Genomic DNA, 21,101 nt, shown 5'->3' with positions numbered 1-21,101 from the left:
ACTACCTCATTTTGATTTCAAATACAGGACAGGCAGGCACGTGTCTCCAAAATCTGCATTACCTACTTCTTTATGTATCTAGGCACTTCACTAGCATATTTCTGGTTTTGTTTTTAAAATGGCCTTGAGTGTACCAGGCAATTGAGGAGCTTTGCTTTGACCTGCTCTAACAGAAATTAGTGGTTAACTCATGCTAACTTCAATGAAAGCAAAGACAATCCTCACTAAGAAATTCAGAAAGTCCACCAAAAAACATACATCATCAGTTGTGGTTTTTACCTGGTCCTAATTCAGTCTAGAGTAGATAAAAACAGATTTAGAAGTTTTGGATTTCTCTATTGCCTATTTTCCTCCTTCAAAATAACTGTCTTTTTGGCTCCAAATTTCAGATAAAAAGGAAAAAAAGTATAATCCATCTCCTGCCCAACAAGTGCCTCCCCTACCCAAAAATCATCCACAAAACAGTTACCTTCTTAAGGCCCAAACTTAGCCCTGGACCACTCATGTACTGTTCCTTAAGAGATCACAGGACTTCTGCCTTCTATCTCATTTCTTCCACTGACTCCCTGCCTCAGCCTGAGCAGGTGACTGCAATAAGAATCATGAGACTGAGAAATTGATTTCAGGCAATGAACACACCTGCCTGAAAAGCACGGACAGCAGGACAGCCAGGGCAGAAAAGGCAGCAAGAAGACCCTAGTAACACTGGCCTGAATCAAATAAATTCAAACTATAAGCCTGTGCCTACCTTGGGATTACTAACCTCAATGCAAAATGCCAGAGCTCTGCATATACTGCCCCTTCTTATCGCTCCGGCTGCCAAGCAGCAGAGAGTCTCTCACTGAACATTTCTTAGGGTAGCAGAGACATAAAAGTCTCTTTACAAAATGGGCACCAGATAACGGTTCAGGAATGCCATGATAGATTTAGTCACTCGATCATACCAGCAGTGCAAGCTCCCCTTCTGCAGGCCAGCACCGTATTGTGTACGCAGTCCTCTGAAGCGCCCAGCGAGTTCACCCAAAATAACCAGGTAGTTAATACTGAGAATTTCAGATCTTTAGGCTTGCCAAGCAGCAGGAAAAGAATCTTGCATACAACCACCAAATTACCTCTTCCTCCCTCTGTCTCTTTACAGCCCAGAGCACATTTTCACCTGCATAACCAGCACCAATAATCAGGCCAAGCAATTCAGGACTTGCTCTCTGATCTCTGTTCCACCTCAAGAAGCACTTGGCAGCATCCATTTGTCTGCCTTGATCCAACGATCTCCAGTTCTCAGGAACACAAGACAAACAGGTGCTGTTGTCCTTCTCTCAGCTGGAGGAAATTCAGAACATTTCAAGGAAACAAAGGGAGGCAACCTCCAAAGATGAAGGACTGCACCTGCCAAAGACCTCTAAGAGCATTAAGAACCAGTAAAATGTCTTTTGACCACATCCATGTAAGATGCTTACCCTGTCAGCTGCATTCCTTTGGCTGCAAGCTGGATGAAATAAGGTTATGTTTTCTGCAAGGACACTCGTCCTCTCCCACCTTTTTCTTTCTCCATCATTTTCAAATGAATTGACACTTCATTTTACTTTCCACATACTGCAAGAGATCAGGATTACACAGCATCAGCTGAATAACATTCTGCACACACTCCCATCAGCTTCGTGTGTTCAGATGACAGTGATGGGGACTATAAAAGCACGAAGACAGATAATCACCGCTTATGTCTGCAATTATAGTTCCAATAAAGTTTCTTCACGGCTCTTTAGCATTAAAGCCTTTGGACTGGTAACTAAATTGCTTTAATTTTTTTCCTATTCTATATTTTGTTCTTTTCCTATTGTAAACACATATTTAATTGAGAAAGGAGAGAAATGCCGCTACTAAAATATCCACTGGAGATACCTACAAAACAGAGGTCCAGAAATCTAAACTGACTTCTAATAACTACAACAAAATCAAAGCCATGCTCACAAAACTTTGGGGGAATCATAACTATGGAGGACTTTCAACTATCATCTTATTTGATCTGGAAGATTAATGACACAAAGGATGTGACCAGATGAAAAAGCTGGGGGGGGAATCACACAAGATGATCACAATTCCCTCTTCACACATAAATTGCCGGGCACATCGCTTGCATAACCTGCTGCTTTGATCACAGTTCACGGGATTAGGTGAGTCAGGGATTTAAAGCACAAAGGTACTGTGACAGGAAACTCTCCAGGTGCTTTTCACCATCCACACACTGCCGGGGATCCTAGGCAGGCTAGGGCAGGAAAACCCCACTCGGCAGGCAGAAAGGGAACAGAGGCACACAATTACGGGGCAGCCCGCTACCAGTGCTGAGCATTGCAGCGGAAGCACGTCAGGACACACTCCTCATCTGTGTAAGATGGAGAAACCACCACAGCCATCCCTCCCAGCTCCAACAGGGAGGAACAACAGGCCACACAGAGAGAAATGGGTATGGTCCTGCAGCACAAAGGAAAGACCCAGCTTCCAGGAGCTGGACCACGGGGGCGGAGGAGCGTCCGGCATGGCTGAGCGCCCAGATCTGCAGGGAAGAGAGGAGCCAACGCTTATCTGGAAGCAGAGAGACTCCAGGACACCTGCAGCTTAGCATGCTTCTTCCTCTTCTCTCGTTACTGAGGGCACCAGGATCGACCCTGCATTGCAACCCGCTGCTGAGCCCATCTCAATCCACAGCCTGCCTCCCCTCTTCCCTCCCAGTGCACAAGCACTGCACCCCAGCCCCCACACTCATTTGTAACCACCATGTGACAGGCATTAGCCATAATTCATACCACAAACTACCTTTCACATGCTGTGGCCTAGCGTCCTTATCTCTCTTCCCCCTCCCCAAAGCCTTGCCACTGCTGTTCGGAAACCTCAGGACTCAACAGTTACAACCTCCGCTGTGTACCAAAGCACCAGCACTCCAGTCAGGGCCTCCCTTATGCATTTTCCAATCAAAAGTCATTAAAAACACACACACACAATAAAACCACACAAAAAAAAAAACCCTCAGTTTAACCCCTCAAAGACAAGTCACATAAAGAGCTGGCAGCTCACAATACTGCTCCTGCTTCACATGCTTCCTTCCCAACGTCCAGGGATGCTGCCAACGACTCTCAGAGGCAGCCGTTCAGCGTGTGGTACCAAACCTGGGCATCAGGAAAAGGTGGTGCTCTCTGCCACGCTGCAATGCTTTGGGTAATCCCGTATTGCCCTTTTTTCCTCCAACCCTTTCCCCTCCGGGCTCAACAGCAGCATCAGCACCAGGACCATTTGGGTTCCCACATGCTACACCAAGAAAGACCAAACTCTTAGTGACAGCAACTCTGTGCTGCCTCAGGGGTCAAACCCAGCTAACAGTGGTCCTGGGACATTATCACAGCAGGTTTTACAAGGGGCTTTTGCACCAAGTAATATTTGAACAGGATAAAGTGCAAATGTTAGGTAGGCTGCAGATTCAGCAGGCCACCCACCCAGGGCTGGAGCTATAGAGCTGACCTACAAAGAGCAACTGGGGAGAAGGTGAGCTGTCTAGTACAAATACATTAAAAAAAAAAAAACACCACACCACACATCGAACACCTTCTACTAGAGACTTTGAGAAGAGGGAGCCCTAGCCACAAGAAACCAACATATTTCACCATAGCTCAGCAGGGCTCGTTGTGACTCACACAAGGGCTCTCCCAGGGATGCTCAGGACATGGCAGAGAGCAACAACCTGACACCACCCAACACAATGGTCAGTAGCAGCCCCGGAACAGAAGATGGGGCAATACCCCCGCATCCTCAGAAAGTTCCTATCATATTCTACATCTCAGCACTGACTTCAGATTTCTTTTCAATGTTTTCTGTTCCCTTCCACAATTCACTGAGCACACAGCACTGCTATAGGCTCCGTAGGTCTGTCAAATACAACAACACATGTAGGCAACATTCACCAGCAAGTAAACATCTTTATACTCATTTACAGCACTTTGCAAACTTTTGGCAAAAGGATAAATGCTCAGTGTACATATCAGGCTCTGTGCACAGCTCAGGCTCAGAGAAGGGAATAGCACCGACGCATCTCCAAACAGAAATGATTGACAACGTGGCCAAATGGAAAACTATACAGAAGTTTCACTTTTTCAGCAAGCACCTCAGAAAAATCACCAGCAACGTCCCCTTCACCAACACCTTTTTCCAGCAGTGCAATGAACAGCAAGCCTTCTGCCAGTGCTTAGGGTTTGCAGCTGATGAGCTTCTGCCACAAAACAAGCCTCCGCCTCAAGCGATACCTCTCAGTCCAGTGGGATTTACACAGACTTCGGATAAACGCTCAGCTCATTGCAACCTCTTTACACATCACACCAAAACACCCTTCAGGAAGATTCCTGAACAATGTTCATTCAGCAATTGTTATAAAAACCTCTACTGATTCTCAATCTAGCAGGCATTCTGTTTGCACTGGCATTCAAGAAGCTGAAAGTCTTACCGGACCTTCACAGTCCCTATTTTCAATAAATCAAGTTTTCAAAACACTTCCTCACCCTGTGTTCCTCACCTTCTCTTTGATGCAAAACTAACCCACAGGACAGCATAAAGATGGGCTCAGAGTCAGAAATACTGAAACACAAAACAGCACAGCACAGGTCTGGGGACACTACAGAAGAATTTCATATCCTCTGGGCAACACCAGCACTCCCTGCAACCCAGCCCACTGGAGCTACGACAGGATCCTGCCTGCATTCTCAGCCAAGGAGGCCTTGCTCCAGCCATATCTCATAGTTGTATGGCGCATACAGAGGAAAATAAAACCAACAGGACTTAAAAACTTCAAACCCTGGGAACTACTTAATTCACTAGATACTAGTTTCTTTCCCCCACCCTACCATTTTCCCTCCCACCTGCCAGGCCACCTCATTACTGTCACTCTGCATCAGCTCTTGCTACAGTAGTTTTCTTGGACCTTTGCCCCCTCAGTCAGCTTGAAACCTCTTCCCTATTGTACATCAGAGTCAATGGGAAATTAATGCAAGTCTTTGCTGGGGGGAGGGAAGGGCAGAGGGAACGACGCTTTCTGCTGCTGTCAATACTTCTTTTCCTTCACCCTTCTCACCACATACGCTTCACCAACATATTCAGAAGCCTTCAGTTGCACTTGCTGAGGTGTCTGGAACTGTTCCTCATGTGTAGAGCTGCTTAAGTCCTAGCAGGGCAGGGTCCTTCTTTATAATACAAAGTTCCCAGCAGAGTACAATCTTAATACTTCATTTAAGCCTACTCAGTCACAACAATACACCCTGCTGCAGACGTCCCGGCACAAGCAATGACCAAGCAGGGGAGAAGAGCTTCCTAACATTCTTTAGATGTTCTCTGCACTCAAAACATAAAGGAAGTATTTTCAACAGGAGAGCAGCAAAATGCCAAAGTTTAGAAGTAACTTATTAACACCGCATGCTGATCTGACTACAGAGATTCACATTAACTTTCAAATTACTCAGCAAACCACAATTTCTACAGCACTAATATCTTAAACCTTAAGCCACATTGAACACTACTCACGTCGTTCACAGAATTATTCCAGTGACTAAGGCAAACAGAATGTGTGATTGCAGGCCTAGAGACTAAATTAAGCTTAGACATTTATTTATTTATTTATTTAAGCCTGATGCTACACTGACCTTGCAATCACTTCTTTAAGGAAACAGCAGATTAATACCTTCTTGTGAATAAGAACCTCTGCTGGAGGGGGGGGAAATGAGAGAGAGATGAAACTGGCTATCTCTGAAAAAGAAGTGCTAGGACTGACCATATACAAAGTACTGTCAAATACACAAAGTAATCTTTTAATCTTTTTCTGCTACATGCTCCACAGTTCGACAAAGCATTTAATAATGTGCTTTTAGTTCGTCCTGATTCAGCAAAGCACTTACCCACATGCTTATGCCAACTTAAGTATATGCTTAAGTTCTCTCCCACAATAGGGACACAGAAGATCCAGGCCCTGCAGATGAATCATTTTCTGATACAAGCCATTTTTTCATAAGATGACTGGCTCTATTTACAGCTTCTCCTCCCTTTATAGCATGACCCAAAATGCGTTTAAAGAGAACACTAAAATGCAATTGAAAAGTCAAATAACTATTAGGAACAGCAAAGACATCTATGCATGGCTTCACAAAAGAGAGGAGTTTGTACTTCTCAGCATAACATATACCTTGATCTACACACACCCTGTTACCCTGTTTCAATAGCGCTCCTCTAAAAATAAGTTACAAGTTGCCTTAATGCTCTGGATTTCACAACATTTATGAGACTATCACCAGTCAACAGACTAAAAAAAGAATCCATTAGCATTAACTGGCCTGTCACTGGCAGTGACAAATAAATGAATTTGATGGTTTTAGATCAGTCATTAGTAGACCTACCCCCAGGCTGATAAAGGCTCAGCACTTTGCAGACGACATGTACTCAATCTGGAAGCAGAGAGGAACGCACAAGGGTGTTAGCATGCTGCTCTTCCATTTCCCTAACCTCTCTCATTCTGGACCCTCTCCTGGCATATCCAAGCAGCACGGTCTCGCTGCAGAAAAGTTACCTGATAGACGTCTTTAAAAAGAATCCAACAACACAGAAAAGCACAGAGAATGTAGAATCCCCTTTACAAACAAAAACAAAAAATCCCAAGTTAGACAATGTCCAATTTTGATTTTTAGTCAGCAGTATGTCAAAGAGAAAGAAAGTACGTTAGGACTACTCTTACCATGAAAGACGACCTTAAGCAACGACAATGGAAATACACACATTTTACACAAGTACAAGAGAGTCTATGAGGATTAAGGACAACTCGAGCAATCTACCTCAGTGGTTGGGAAGAAGAAATGAATGTTTACATCTCCAAAACCAGCAAAATTACAAAAATCCAGTGCAGCTCTTGCTTCTGACGAAACTCACTGCACTCCACAGAACACTGCACAGCCACTTTTTCCCCCGGCTGCCAGCATCCGAGAAGAGAGATCATGTTCTGCCTCAAACAGATCGCAGAGAGCAAGAATCTGAGCCCAAGAATGATGGGTTTCAAAACCCTGAACCTCTACTGCCTGAGAAGACCTTGGTTGATTAGCCGAGACTCAAGACACATCAACTTTTCCAACGGACCACCCAATGCTACAGGGAGACAGATTCTTGGGGCAGCTTACCCTGGACAAGGGGCCTACTTCAAGGTTGGCTGAGCAAGATGCCCAAGCACTGGCCATCAATCACAAAACAAGATCACTCAATACCATCTGGTAAGGACTCTGTATGCAGAAGATACAGCAATATTATCAAGGTACGCATCTATACCCAATGCCAAAAGTAGGAAATACTTCCTCTCTTACTCCATCCAGACCTGCAAATGCAGGGGAATTTAAAAAGGAGGAAAAAAAAAAAAACAACAGGGGAAAAGGTCTGACCTTGCTACTCTTTACAGCCTGGTGGGTAAGGAAGGGTAGCAGGAAAGGAAGAACCCTGAGTTCTGCTAGCATGTTCAGTTCACATTCTTCTGAAAAAGACTTCAAAGTCCACCCAATACTTAAAATAAGATGGGCAGTAGTGGAACTAACCTGGAGGAGGTTACGGGCAGAAGCAGGGGAGGAAACAACTGTACTTTTGATTTTCAAGGCCCATCACTTGCTTTGGAATAAAATCCTTGCTATTCTGGCTCACGCTTATCAGGCAGCCATGGGATGCAGACACCCTACTCACAGTTAACTTAATTGGAATCAGACATCCAAATCCCCTGGTTAGCTTTAAAAAAAAAGATCCCAGGTTAGCCTGGGTGTTATTCCAAAAGGGCATGCCCTCCATTTACTGCTCTGGAACAGCCAGCTTCACATGGGTTTAACCAGTAGCAACTCAAATGAGAGTTGTTGACACTCTGGTTTTGCCCACGACAAAGGAACAGCTGTGCACATGCACACCTCTTACAGCCCCTGTGCCCAGGCAGACAGGAAACTAGCTACCCCACCGCCACGGGACGCCACACAGATACGCTGACTGACTGGAGCGCCGAGACACCAGAACTGGTTATCAGCTCTGCACCGTCCTCTGTTAGAACAGAATACATCTAACAACAACATCGGTATTCAGCATCACCAACTGATTATCAGAGAAAAGGCTTCCTGCGCCAAACAAAGCCGTTTTGTGACCAAATGGTCACCAGAATGCCATACCCAACCCACACAGCCTGGATCCCATACTAAAACACGCAGTCCTGACAACAGCCACCTCTACTCTAGGTCACCAGCAGACAGGGCACCGGACATCCAGTGCACAGCCCACGCCAGCGAGCCACAGGAGCAGCTCCAGCAGCTAGCAGCAGCAGTTGGCTTGCTCTTTTTAAGAGCTGCTGAAGGGAAAGGATACAGACTGTAGTCAGCAGGTCACATACACAATACAATGCTAATGAATGCCGCCAAATGCTGCTACAAGTAGCTCCAGCTCGTTGACTTGAGGAGCAATTCCCAACTATACACATTATGCCCCTGTAGTAAGCACCAGGAAGAACAGACACCTTGGTCCTATCCTGAAGGAATCTGAGCACAAAATACAATTCAGTGGTAGCCCCACTAACTCTCAACTTTGGCTGAAGCTTCATCTGCCTCTGTTTCATACACGGCTTTGCACCACAAAGCACCCAAATTTCTACACCAGTAAGCAACACAAAGGTATTTTCATGGCCAAGGGGCTTCTTCACGGACTGAGGCTGTGTCCTTTTGCTCTTCAGGTTTGTTTTGCTTTGTTCTTTAAATAAATCCCTACGGTGGAAGGTTGAGGGAGGAAATTGCTTACATCTGAAAATATCTAATGAACACGCTAAATTTGATAAGGCTTCTCCAACCTAATATAGCAGGTAATGTCAGAACTGACAGGCTATGTATATTAAAAAGTCAAATTATTGTAGTCTTCAATATTCAAAAGGGGGTACAAAATTACTACACATACACACCCCCGTCAATGCTGCTTTTTAAGGATTTTTTAAGTCAGCAGAGTTATAAATGATCAACTGTTACAGAGCGCCTTCCAGCACTTGGAAGCAAGACAGATTTTTATCAAGAAACAGCAGCCGCGAGAAAGCATACATAGATTCCTTTCATCTTGCTGTTAGCCATATACTAGAACCTCAACAAGTTAAACCCCTGCAGCAAATTTCTTAAAACAATGGCTTCAAGTCCTCCTAGACTTCACAAGGAGAGCAGGATTACACATCATGGTGTAATCCACTGGAGGCAATCACCAATGATTTTCCGTGAGGGTCACTCTAAGAAAATCAGGGAAGAATGCTCGGCTGTTACAACCTGCCACTTCTTGCTCAGCAACCAATTTGCATCACCAGAGAGGTGTCAAATCATGGAGATGTAGTTTAAAAAGCCCAAAAGAAAGCATTTTACTGGGCTGTGGTTTGAAAGGGGAAAGCTGGCCAATTAAAGTGAATCAGAAGGGGGGAAGGAACGAGTGCAAATTACTGTGCACACACAAGTAAGCGAGTGTGACCCTGCAGACCTCAGCGAGCATGTGATCTGGCAAAGGAGGCGAACACAGTCCCAGAGCCAGCGCAGCCGCTGCCCACTGAAGAGTTAATCGTGCTGAGGCAGGTCAAAAGGGCTCCCGAAGGAAGGGGATGGATGGAGGGAAGCAAGCCATGCCAGAAGATCTGCCTGCACAAGAAGGAAGAACGAGCAGCAGCCTTGCTTCCACCCCAGCACCCAGTCACTGCCAGTATGATCACAGAAAAAAGCCCAATCCCCATTTTGCTGAACATTTCAAGAAGGAAACCTACAGGGAGGGCGAGAAAAAAAAAAAAAAAATCTCCCCTCACACCTAGAGAGAGACAGAGACATTTCATTAAATGCCATTAATATCCACAGACCCAAGCATTAGCTAGTTAATTAGACTAAAGTACAGTCACATTTTAACGCTGAGCATTCGTTACTCAACTGGGATAAATGAACAACTGAAGTCCAAAACCTTAATTCAGTATCTAATTAAAAACCAGAAAACAAAAAATCCGGATTGTGAAATGCTGTCCAGAATAATACGTCATAATTGATGTAAAATCTGTTCTTTATTGCATCTGATTTTCTCCCATTTCCTAATAAGGCTCCTTTCAATCTTAAGTTTTTTTCATGTGCCCTGTAGAAATCCCAACACTTTAGAAAGGACAAGTGTATAAAAGCAGAAACAGACACTGCTGACCTCTCCAGAGAGAGTGAGTTCCTGCTAAGAGTGGAATCCAGCATACGTTCCATGATTTGTCCCACACTTGAAAGATGTCTGTACCAAAAAATAAAATACTAAAAAAAACCCCACCACCCTGCGTGGAGAAAAACAAAATCCCCTTTGTAAAAATGACCTGATTTTGCATTCTTTAACAGGAAAAGTTAACTCGCTAATATCCTCAGCCTAAGACATGCCCTGTTTTTTTTAACTATTACAGAAGAAATCACATGGGACAGCTTAACAACTCTGTAGTAAACATTGTAAACTTTTAGAAATAACACTGTAGAAACAGATAACTGGTAACTGAAGACAGTTTAAAATGTAAATAAACCTTTAAAAGGTATTGGGAAGGGGGAAAGAAATATCAGTCACAGCACAAGATCATCTTCATACTTTTAATTATGAAAACCCTTCAAAATTCTGGTAACTTCAAATTCTATCTTAAAGACACCATTAATGAAACAACATAATCGAGAAGCCGCAGACCCTACAAACCATAAACTCCTTACTTAGCGCAGAAGCACACCAGGCAGATACCAGATATATCCTACGAAGAAAAGAACCTCTAAATATTTGACATTAGTTTGGTTTAAAATTCTGCAAGTAGGCTATTGGGTTTTGTTCACCACCACCACCTTTTTTTCTTCTTCTTACAAAAACAAACAAAAAAATCACTAGCACCTCTTCTGCTACATGCCTAGGGTTCTTAAATTTGTTTTTCCTAAATGCATGTTTTGTACAATATTTAACATTATGGTTCCACACACTATTATACCGCTTGTTTTCATGAGGAGCTATATGCAATAAAATTTTGAGGCTTAACTTGCTCAGGTGGTCTCCTGCCACCAACTTTAAAGCACTTTTTCCTTATCCACTTGCCTCCACAATTTTGCAGCCTTGTCCTTCCATTTTTTAACAGAATACTGAAGTAACCCAAGATGATTAGAGCATACAGAAGTGACACACACCAGCTTAATTAAGCTCTTCCAACAGACTCTCAAAAACAAGAGAAGAAAAAAGTCAATTACAAAAGTTTTCTTTCAGCCTCCAGCTTTCAAAATTCAAATACAACTGACTGCACATTTGGATTTGAACTGATCTGTTGTTGGTCTTTAGGCTGTGCCTAATGAAAACAACCACTTCTATTCCATAAGCAACTCCTCCAGAAGAAATGGCACCCGGCAGCGTTTCAGAGCAAGCGTGCAGACACAAGTGCCTCTGCACATCGCCACACCGCCTTTGTCCCAACATGGAAACTGGCCATGCTATCACAAGAGTGCCCTGGAAGAAGAAGGTCACTTCTCCAGCCAGCCTGATCGGCTAAAAGACTTAAAGCTCATTGTTTCACTGTTCTTGCAAAAGAATACTCCATGGCCTGACGAGTTCAGAGCTTCATCAGAAACTTGCTATCCAAGGCTTACTGGTCTCCAAACACATCTCTCAAGTTATACAAAAGGAAATTTGCAAACAATGAAGGCAGAGATATATTCCCATCCATCACAACCACAGAACTGAAAGCTCAGTTCAAAACAAGCCTGAAGTCTGCACTTAATCCAAATGCTCTTCATAAACACCATGCAAAACATATTGCGTAAAATAGCATAACAAACGCAAGTAACGCAGCGACAGTCTCCCACCAGAACTAGAGAAGTCTCTCTGCTTTTCAGCCAGCTGCCACCGATTGGGTCTCTGCAAGGAGGCGGTTAAAACTGGAGACACGTAATATCACACAAAGCAGCTCTCCTGTAGTTTCACAGCCATACGCTGATACCCTTAAGACGCCATGCACTCTGGCTTTAAAAGCTTTCATTGCCAATTCCCTGTTTGAAACCTGAACTGCCTGGCAACAATGATTCTCTGTGTGCCTAAAATCCTATTATCGATCCTCCTACTTACCTTAGGCTGTGCTCGTCGGGGAAATGCAACTTTAGGGTCAATCTGAGGAAAAAGAAAGGGGAAATCAACAAGATTGCTTTTGTTGTCAATTTATATTATTCTGGTTTTAAGTCACTGAATTATTAATCCCTCATTTCTCAGGCTTATAATACAGCACACCAGGTCATCTAGAACTACTCTAGAATGGACGGATCGTAGCCTGGGTTTGTCTGGGGGGTTCTGGCAAGGGGAAGGAGATGGGAAGGGAGGAAAAAAAACATCTCTTCTGTACACCACCTACATCATCTTCTGGGCAACAACCCCCGCTGGTGCTCAGGGAGCTCTGTATTAGTCTCTGGGTGCTGCCTCTGACCCAAACTGCGCATTAAACACCATCTGCATGCTCTGGAGGTTGCACAGAAAGACAGCCAGCACCCCTGATCAGGATCTTAACCTGTTGGTTTTGACATCTGCACCTTCCTTCAGTTACATCTGGGGTTACCTTTTCTTTCATTTTTCTGCTTTGTTTTGTCAACTGACTAGCAACACCACACAAACAAAGAGATGCAAAACGCAAAGTCAAATTATTCACGTTTCAATTATTGTAACTAAAACATTAGAATGACTACAAGGTTATACTTCCTGACAATATGCCAACTGGATCTGTTTGCTCACCCTCAAAGAATATATCCCGGCAATGAAAGACTATGAAGGGGCGCTTATGGGAAGAAGTGGCAAGAGAGGAGAGCAAGGAACAAACAAAACATACAGGCATCTTAAACCAAAAGAAACCAAGTTCTTCAAAAAGATTTTTCCATGAAGGAGTTGCCTGAAGTATTCTTGAACGAAGCCCGCCACCAGAGACAAAAAGGAAGAAAAAAACCTCTGTTTGACCCCATGCTCCCATTTTATGATGCAGCATTGATGCCCATTGCTCTGCATAAATTAAAAAGCGTGTCCACTCTGCAATTCCAAAATGCTAATTCTGCAATTTTGAAAACAACTTCCACATGGGTCATCTTTAAAAAGTGACTCTTCTCTGTCATTCAAAAATCACTTTAAAAAAAAAAAAAACACAAAAACAAAAACAAAAAACACACCGCTGCAGATGTACAGCTGAATGCAAATAAAAATCATACCTTTTAAACAAGTGCCCAGCTTACATTATCGTCTTTAAAAGTGATTGCAATAAAATGCCTACAAGCTGTCACCTCTGTTTTTTAGCAGCATCTGCACACAGGCATGTTCTAAATAAAGAGTCTGGAAAAGGATGTTTTAAAGGACTAAATTCCACCTGAACCGCGCAGCCTGCGACTGCTTTCAGTGCCGTCTGTGGCTATGTAATAAATTGATGAAACTAATCCTGACTGTGCTCAGGTGTATTCAGAAATAGAGGCCTCCTGCAATAGTTCGCGATTGGGTTTTGTTCAGTCTTTTCCCTCCCTGCCGCAAGCTAACCCTGATTAGGAAAATGAGGTGTTTCCATTTGGTATTGTTATTCCTATGGTGATAAATATTCCCGTCACCGATCAATAGCCACGGGCCTCTCCTAAAAAGCAGTTTTACTCAATTAATTTTTCCCATTTGGACAAATCACAAACATCTGATGTGGAACCGATAAACTGATTTGTCTACATCAGACATAAACATGGTACCTTTTTTAGGACATACCTGAGAAATGAGCGATTACATGCCACTTTATTGTTCAAAAAGCATAAAAAGTAAAATTATTTATCTAGAAAGCTAACCTTTTCATAGAGATTAACATTATCTACAAACATATTCAGCACCGACTAGGCATTTGTCTACTAGGGAAATACAACAGGTACGGATTTTCCACAGCGATAACCAAAGGCAGAGGCAAGTATGCATGCTTCTACACTTGCTTCAGAAGTGAAAGTTCTCTCAAAGAACATGATTCCCACCAGAAGAACATTACTGAAAAGTCCCACTGGTAAAAAGTTGGAAGAGCCATGAAAACTCCAAAGCAACATATTAATTTCTGAAGGTCAGTTCAAAGAGCATGGAGTTCTTTGCATCACGGCGACAGCCCTTCTTAAATAACTCAAATTTCCTTCACAAAACCTTTTGGATAAACACCAGCAGTAGTTGAAGAGGAATGCTAGCAATCAATATGGCAAATCCGTACCTTTTGCATACCCCTGTCAACTATTTAAACAACAATAACAAACAAAAAAAAAAAAAGAAAAATCAAACTTCTAGCAAAAAAAAATTAGTTAGTTAGGTACAATTCTACTTACTGTATCTACAAGTCCTCTAGGAAATGACTATAATACTATTTCTGATATGAATGGCCATTACCTAAACAAAGCTTTTAACGTAACTGTAAACAAGAGCGACGTTTCCATGCCAATACCCAACCGATCTGCCTCCTGTGCTGAACGTTGAAACAGAGTCAAATGCTATGTTATACTAAAGAACAGTTACTATAATAAGTCTACAAATAAACGGCTGAAAGGGAACCTGGCTAGTTTTATGTCTTACTTTTAAGCTGCATTACTGATTTTAAGGTCAATTTCTTACTTAGATTGATTCAATCATTATCACACAATCAAAACTGAAGGCAAAATTTGTCCTGGTGAAGCTTTTCACCCCTCCCCCAGAGAAGAGCAAATTAATACATTGCAGGGACTAGACTGTGATACAGGAAAAAAGCTGGGGGAGGACCTAATTATAGTCAGAAATATGACAGGGTGTCCTCCCATGTTTTGCTTTTTGGGTTTGTTTTTCGGGGTTTTTTTTTAACCCTCGTTCATTCAAGACACTGTTTGCCTTTGTTCTTCTTATCTAAATTTATCTTTAAAAACACATAAAGAATATAGCTGGACATGAAAAGTCTGGTGAGTTTAATCTCAGGAGCAGAGTTGAATCAGTTATCTTAACATATCTGATTAAACCTAAAATCAAATTATTAAGGCATGTGAAAGCATAGGCTACATGTTCAGACAAACCCAGCAGAATTTTTAGGTCGAATTGAAATACTAGATTCCACCTGCTTCTACAAGAGCTTTGGGCTTTTTGTTTTCATGTAAATTAAACATGTAAATTAAAAAAAAAAAAAACATACACTCGTGCTCGCCCCCTGCTTCTAATTCTTCATTTAACTATAATCTCATACACACAGGCACATGCAAGTTATTCCAGCACCGAGACAGGCTTCCTCCTAACACCATGCTCATGTTAAAACAACCTTTAAGATCCAGAATATGTACTATAAAAGACAGTTACAGCAACAAACACATTCGATATGTCCAGCAAAAACTGTCTGCCAGACAGTTAAGCCAACACAATCTTTCCCTTCCCAAAACAAAACCCCCTTCGCATTGATCAGTACCAAAGCGATAATGACCTCTACCAGTGTCCTTCCCCCCCTCCCCTTCCAGGTTTGCTGAGGCTTAAAACTGCAACAAATTGGGAGGCACAAAACTTCATCCTTTTGCATGGCCTTGATAATGGGGGAAAAAACAGGGCCTAAAGCTACACACACTCGGTACCTTTTGTTTGACCCAATACTGAAAATTCCGTATCAGGTCAAGGGACAAACTCACTTGCAGATTTTTTATTTAAAAATAATTTTAAAAGGCAAATGTAACGTTTATTTAAAAAAAAAAAACAAACCATAAACAGATCAGCTGAATCTCACGAGCATTTTCCTTACATTATCCACTGGAGACTGAGTGTAGCAAAAAGCTCTGGAGAAACAACAAACTGGGACTTGTGCTTCTCGACCACATCTACTCCCAAGCTCTCGCATAACTTTCCATAAATTAGTGTGTGCGTTTCATAAGGGCCCTGACATCGCAGGTGAGGGGGATCACTCCAAAAAATGACTTTGGGAAATGACACTTGAAGCAGATTTTATGATAACAACAGCAAGTCAATCCCCCCCATGAAACACGCACACCAATAAATAACTAATCAAAAGAAGTAGAAAGTGCCCCGCAGAAAGCATTCTGCAGCGCAACACGAAAAAAAAGTTGGATTTTTACTCTACAGTTTTTTCAATGTCACCGCTCAATAAAATATAACGCTGGGGGAGGAGCCATCGGTCGGTATGGGTAAATTTGGATTTAAAAAAAAAAAAAAAAAGTGACCGCTTTTTGCAAGCTGAAGGCAAACTCTAGGGCGAAAAATGAAAAAAAAATAAAAAGAGGAAAACCCCAGCCCCGCAGAACCCCGGCTCAATGACAGCTTGACACCGCCCCGCAGAGCCCCGGCCGTGGCGGCTGCGGGCACGGTCCCTGTCGGGTGCCTGTCGCGGCCCCCATTGGGGTCCCTTGTCGCGGTCCCTGTCGGGTCCCTGTCGCGGTCCCTGCCGGGGTCCCTGTCGCGACCCGGCAGCCCCACGCGGGACCTACCGTCTTGGAGTCCAGCTCGTGGTGGGGCTGAGCCAGGACTTTGTCTACACTCGCCGGATCCGCGAACGTAACGAACCCGAAGCCTCTGCGAGAGACAAAGAGCGAGAGGGGCGGGGGGGGGGGGGGGGGGGGGGGGGGGGAGGTGATGAGAACTAGCGACAAGGACAGAAGTCATAAAAATAAATCGCAGCTCCCCCCCCTCCTTGCCCGACGCCCCCGGCCCCGCGGGAGGCCCCGGCCCGCCGCCCCGCACCTCTCCGCCTCCCGCTTTGTTTCCTCCTCCCGGCTGGCGGGGATGCGGCGCGGACAGACCCCCCCGCGGAGCGCCCCCGGGCCGCGCTGAGGTGAGGGGGGCCACGGCTGAGGGGGGCCGGGGCTGAGGGCTGAGGGCTGAGGGGGGGAAACCGCCCGCCTGGGCGGCAACTCGCGAAGTTTGTCATCCCGACTCGGGTGGGCGGCGGTTTTACCTGGAGCGCTTGGTGGTGGGGTCCCGCATGACCATACACTCTCTAATTTCTCCGAATTTGCTAAAATAGTCTCTAAGGCTGTCTGCGGAGAGAGAGAGAAGCGGAGAGGCAGCGGAGGGAAGGGGGGGGGGGGGGGGTGCGGGCAGGCCCCGGCGCGGCGGGACGCGGCCCACGCGGGGCGGGACGCGGGGGGGGGCGGTGAGGAGAGGTGGGGGGGCGGCTGTCCGTACCTGGTGAGGTTTGCCAGCTGAGGCCGCCGATGAACATCTTGCTGGAGGGAGAGAAGAGAGCGGAGTTGAACGCCGGTGCGGGATCGGCCATTTTGACGGGGCACCTCACGGCGGCGCGGAGGGGCGCGGAGCGGAGCGGTGAGGAGCGGGGCGGGGGGGGACGACCGGCCGGCCGGTCGTCCCCCCCCGCCCCGCTCCTCACCGCTCCGCTCCGCGCCCCGCCGCCCGCCGACTTACCCGGGGTCGTGCTGCGCCTCGCCGGGGCTCCCCGAGGTAGCCTGGCTCCCGTCCGCCTCCATGGCCGCGCGGAGCCCGCAGCGATCCGCGCCGCGCCGAGAGCGAGAGCCCCTGAGAGAACCCCCCCCGCCCGCCCAGCCCGCCCCCCCCCGGCCCGGCTCGACGGCTCGGTTCAGCTCCGGTTCGTCTTTCCCCTTTCCCTTCCCCCCTCCTCCTCCCTCCGCTACCGGAGGATCTCACTGGAGAGGCGCTGGGGAAGCAGCCAGATCCGTCACACGTGGGATCGGCTTAGCTCAGCGCCGCGCCGCGCCGTCCCTCCCTCCCCCCGCCGCCGCCACCGCCACCACCATCCTCTCCTCCCTCCATCCCGCCCCCCCCTCCCCGCCCCCGCGCCACGGGGCGGGGCCCGCCGCCGTCGCGTGGCCCTGGCGTGACGTCACCGCCGCGCGCGCGCGCCCACTCCCCCCCCCCTCCAGGCCAACACAACCCCAGACACATCTTGGGGAGGGGGGCGAGCAGCGCCGGGCACACACGCACTCGGTCCCCCGTCCCCTCCCCCCCGCCATGCGAACAGCGGGGACCACCCCCACCCCACCCCGGCCAACGGGTCCGCTGGGCTCTCACGCGTGTCCGTGGGCCCGGCCGCAGCGGCAGGGCAGTCCCCTGTAGGGGGGGGAGGTGCTGGGTGTTGAGGTGAGTCGCGGTGAGGGGGGCGCGGGCTGTGGGCTCCCCTCATCACCCCTGCCCTGCCGCCCCCTCTTACAGAGAATTCCAGGGTCCGGGAAGAGCCTGTTGGAAGGGAACAGTGGGTGTCCCGTAGAGCAAACTAGATGTTAAGTTTGGGGGATTAATGGAAAATGAGTTAGCTAATGAAAATTACTAATGAAAATACCATCACTGTGAGGTGTCACGTACCCCGGCACCAAGCCTGGGGCGCTGCAAAGCCCCCACCTGGCACGCCCCCTGGACCCACAGAGAGCAGCCGGTCCCCCGCATCCCAGGGCTCCTGCATCGTGGTACCCCAGTGTCCCAGAACTCCTGCATCCCTGTGACCCCATGTCCTACGGCTCCTACATCCCAGTATCCCCACAACCCAGGGCTCCTGCATTCCCACGTCCCTGTGTCCCGGGGCTCCTGCATCCCGGTGTCTCCAATTTGCAGGGCTGCTGCATCCCAGTGTTCCTGTATCCCAGGGCTCCTGCATCCTGCTGCCCCCACATCCCAGCATCCCTGTGTCCTGGTGCCCCACATCCCAGCACTTCTGCATTCTGGTGTCCCCGCATCCTGGGGCTCCTGCATCCCAGTGCCTCCACATCCTAGCACTGCTGCAGCACAGTGCCCCCACATCCCGGTGTCCCCGCGTCCTGGTGCCCGGGGCAGGGTGGCCGCAGCACGAGTGACAGCTTGGCTCCTACATTTCACACTAGGCACTGCAACAGCACTTAGCAGCATCGGACAGAAGCAGCTGCCAAGTATTGTCGTAATTATATCAGGTAAAAGCAATCAGTTTCACCTAAATGAAGACGCGCAGCGGCGAGGCTGCGCCACCTTGCCCTACATTTTCAGAAACAGCCATCGATTCTGAGCACCTCAGCGTGCCGAGGACAAGCCCCTGCTAACAAAGCCCTCCCGGCTCGGCAGCTGTGCTGCAAGAGCTGCCTGGGGGTCGCCAGCCACTTCAGGCTCGGGGGATTATAATTTTTTTCGTTTGGGGGGGGCAGTGTCTAAATGTGCTTTCCGGTAATGACTAACGAACAAGGCGTCAATTGGAGGACATGTGCAGGTCTGCTCGCTCAGGCCTGTGTTGTCTTCACATTTTGATGGTGACCACTGTAAAAATCGGATAAAATTCCCATCAACAGGTTTGTTTTGTCAGGACGTGCTGAATTGTGGCGCAGCTGCCAGGGTCCCCGTGGCCCCGCAGAGGGGCCGCAGCAGTGGGCAGGGGGGAGCCCGGCTGCTCCGGCTGGGACGGGGCTGCCCCGGCGGGCGAGCAGCACCGATGTGCTGAGGGAATGGAAGGGAGGTTAAAGAACAGGTTTTTTCTCCCACTCTGAGCCTCCTTTAGATCTTAGCTGTTTCTCGTAATAATCGCCGGGAAGCTACCAGTCAGGAGTGTGGTTCCCAGGGTTATGTCACCCCTTTAATCTCTCCAACCGCAGTGCAGAATTTTAAAGGGTTCAGGAGGAACAAACACAAGGCAGGTTTCACTGATGGACGGGGGAACCTCTAGTCAAGCTGCTTACAGCTCAAGAGAGAAATTTGGATTTCTGTACATTCACTGTTACCCCAGAAACCAGCAAACTGTACAGGTCAAACGGCTCCTGAAAGATTTCATCGGCGCTTTCTCTCCCACCTTTACCAGCACCTTTCCCGCGTGCAGGCAGGTGACCGGTTTCGAGCTGTTCAGTCACATTTTGCTCTTTCCCCTGCGCATGCTGCTGAGATTTACAAATTCAGCTCGTTTTCAGCCAGCCTACCATTACTGTGTGTGTTTTCGCCCTCGGTGAGCTTTACAAACCCGAGCATTGAATGTACATACGTGAAGCTGGACCCCCCCCCCCAAGCCCTTACTCCGGGTGTTTTGGCAATGGCCGTTTGGTGGCACTTGCAGGGGGGAAATCCCACTAATGACCGGGTTTGAGAAAGCCCAGGGCAGTGCAGCCAGATCAGTGGGTACAGGGCTTTCCCCTCTCTTGGAGGCCGCCCTCACACCTCTCCACTTGCCCAGAAACCAGCTCTGAGCTTCCAGAGCAGAGCCCGCCCCCCAGAATGTGATGTGCCCGAGGGAAGTGGTGGGTGCTGCAGTGCTGGGGAACAGCCCGATGCAAACCGCTGCCCAGCTGTGCTGCAGGGCAGACCCAGTAGCCGCCTGCCAGCCTCCCATCGCCAAAAACCAGCAAACCCACGGAACCTACCTGCCGCCTCCAGCGCAGCGCACACCCGTGGCAAGTAATGACAGCACAGCTTCCTGAGGGGCAAATTATTTAAGGTTAACTAAGGCAGAATTGGCCCAGGGAGCGAGCAAAATCAGTAAAATCTGTGGGCTGTGTCTGGAGGAAAAAAGCTTCCCTGCTGTCTGGTCCGAGCGCAGAGGATGCACTTCGCTGCCCTGGATGCAGGCATCAAGAGAGCAGCAAGGCTCGGGAGAGGGGTCAGCACTGCCCTGTTCCTGTCCCCAGACCCTCCGGGGTCAGCATAGCCCTAGAAAAGGGACTGACCGCTTCACTGCCCCGCATCCCAGCGAACAAAAGCCATAAGCACTTCACCAGGGATGCTCTGGGGCACGTTGCCTGCCCACGGGTGACAAACTGGGACCCGCTGTCCTCCGTGGCAGGCAGCACCGTCTTGGGGGGGCTGTGCCAACCTGGTCCCCAGCTTGCTCCCCCGGCCGGGGGGCGGCCACAGCCCTGCCCTTTGCTCTCCTTCTCTCCGACCTCTGATGCTCACGCTCAAAATCTGACCTCCCAGCAGACTTTTGGAAGTAGCTAATGAACTGCGAAGCTGACATCTGTAACTGCTGGTCAATTGTAACATTCTCCCTAGCTGCATAATTAAAAGTTGGAGCATTTATTCCAGTAACGAGAAAAGTTACTGCTACTGGTACAAACCAACCCAAATTCTAGGCGGTCGCTCTGTGGACAGCCCAGTTCACGAAG

The 21,101-nt window shown here is 47.4% G+C and overlaps 1 protein-coding gene across 16 annotated transcripts in view; it reads right to left on the bottom strand.

Moving 5' to 3' along the window:
* Window positions 1–17,755, bottom strand: part of MSI2 (musashi RNA binding protein 2) — a 255,886-nt gene extending 238,131 nt beyond the window's left edge. For 7 of the 16 annotated variants that reach the window (XM_037411914.1, XM_037411944.1, XM_037411906.1 and 4 more), the window contains exons 1-6: window positions 17,443–17,586; window positions 17,206–17,246; window positions 16,976–17,057; window positions 16,509–16,593; window positions 14,475–14,522; window positions 12,151–12,192 (exon numbers count right to left, since the gene is read on the bottom strand). In XM_037411914.1, coding sequence (XP_037267811.1) covers window positions 12,151–12,192; window positions 14,475–14,522; window positions 16,509–16,593; window positions 16,976–17,057; window positions 17,206–17,246; window positions 17,443–17,504 — 360 coding nt within the window. In that variant the 5' untranslated portion in view covers window positions 17,505–17,586. The other 9 variants (XM_037411922.1, XM_037411938.1, XM_037411946.1 and 6 more) reach the window with 5 other exon arrangements.
* Between the last annotated feature and the right edge of the window lie 3,346 nt (window positions 17,756–21,101).

Source organism: Falco rusticolus, chromosome 1 (genome assembly GCF_015220075.1).
Source record: "Falco rusticolus isolate bFalRus1 chromosome 1, bFalRus1.pri, whole genome shotgun sequence".
In the NCBI taxonomy this organism is placed as follows: Eukaryota; Metazoa; Chordata; class Aves; order Falconiformes; family Falconidae; genus Falco; species Falco rusticolus.
This window is presented reverse-complemented; position numbering and strand designations above follow the sequence as displayed.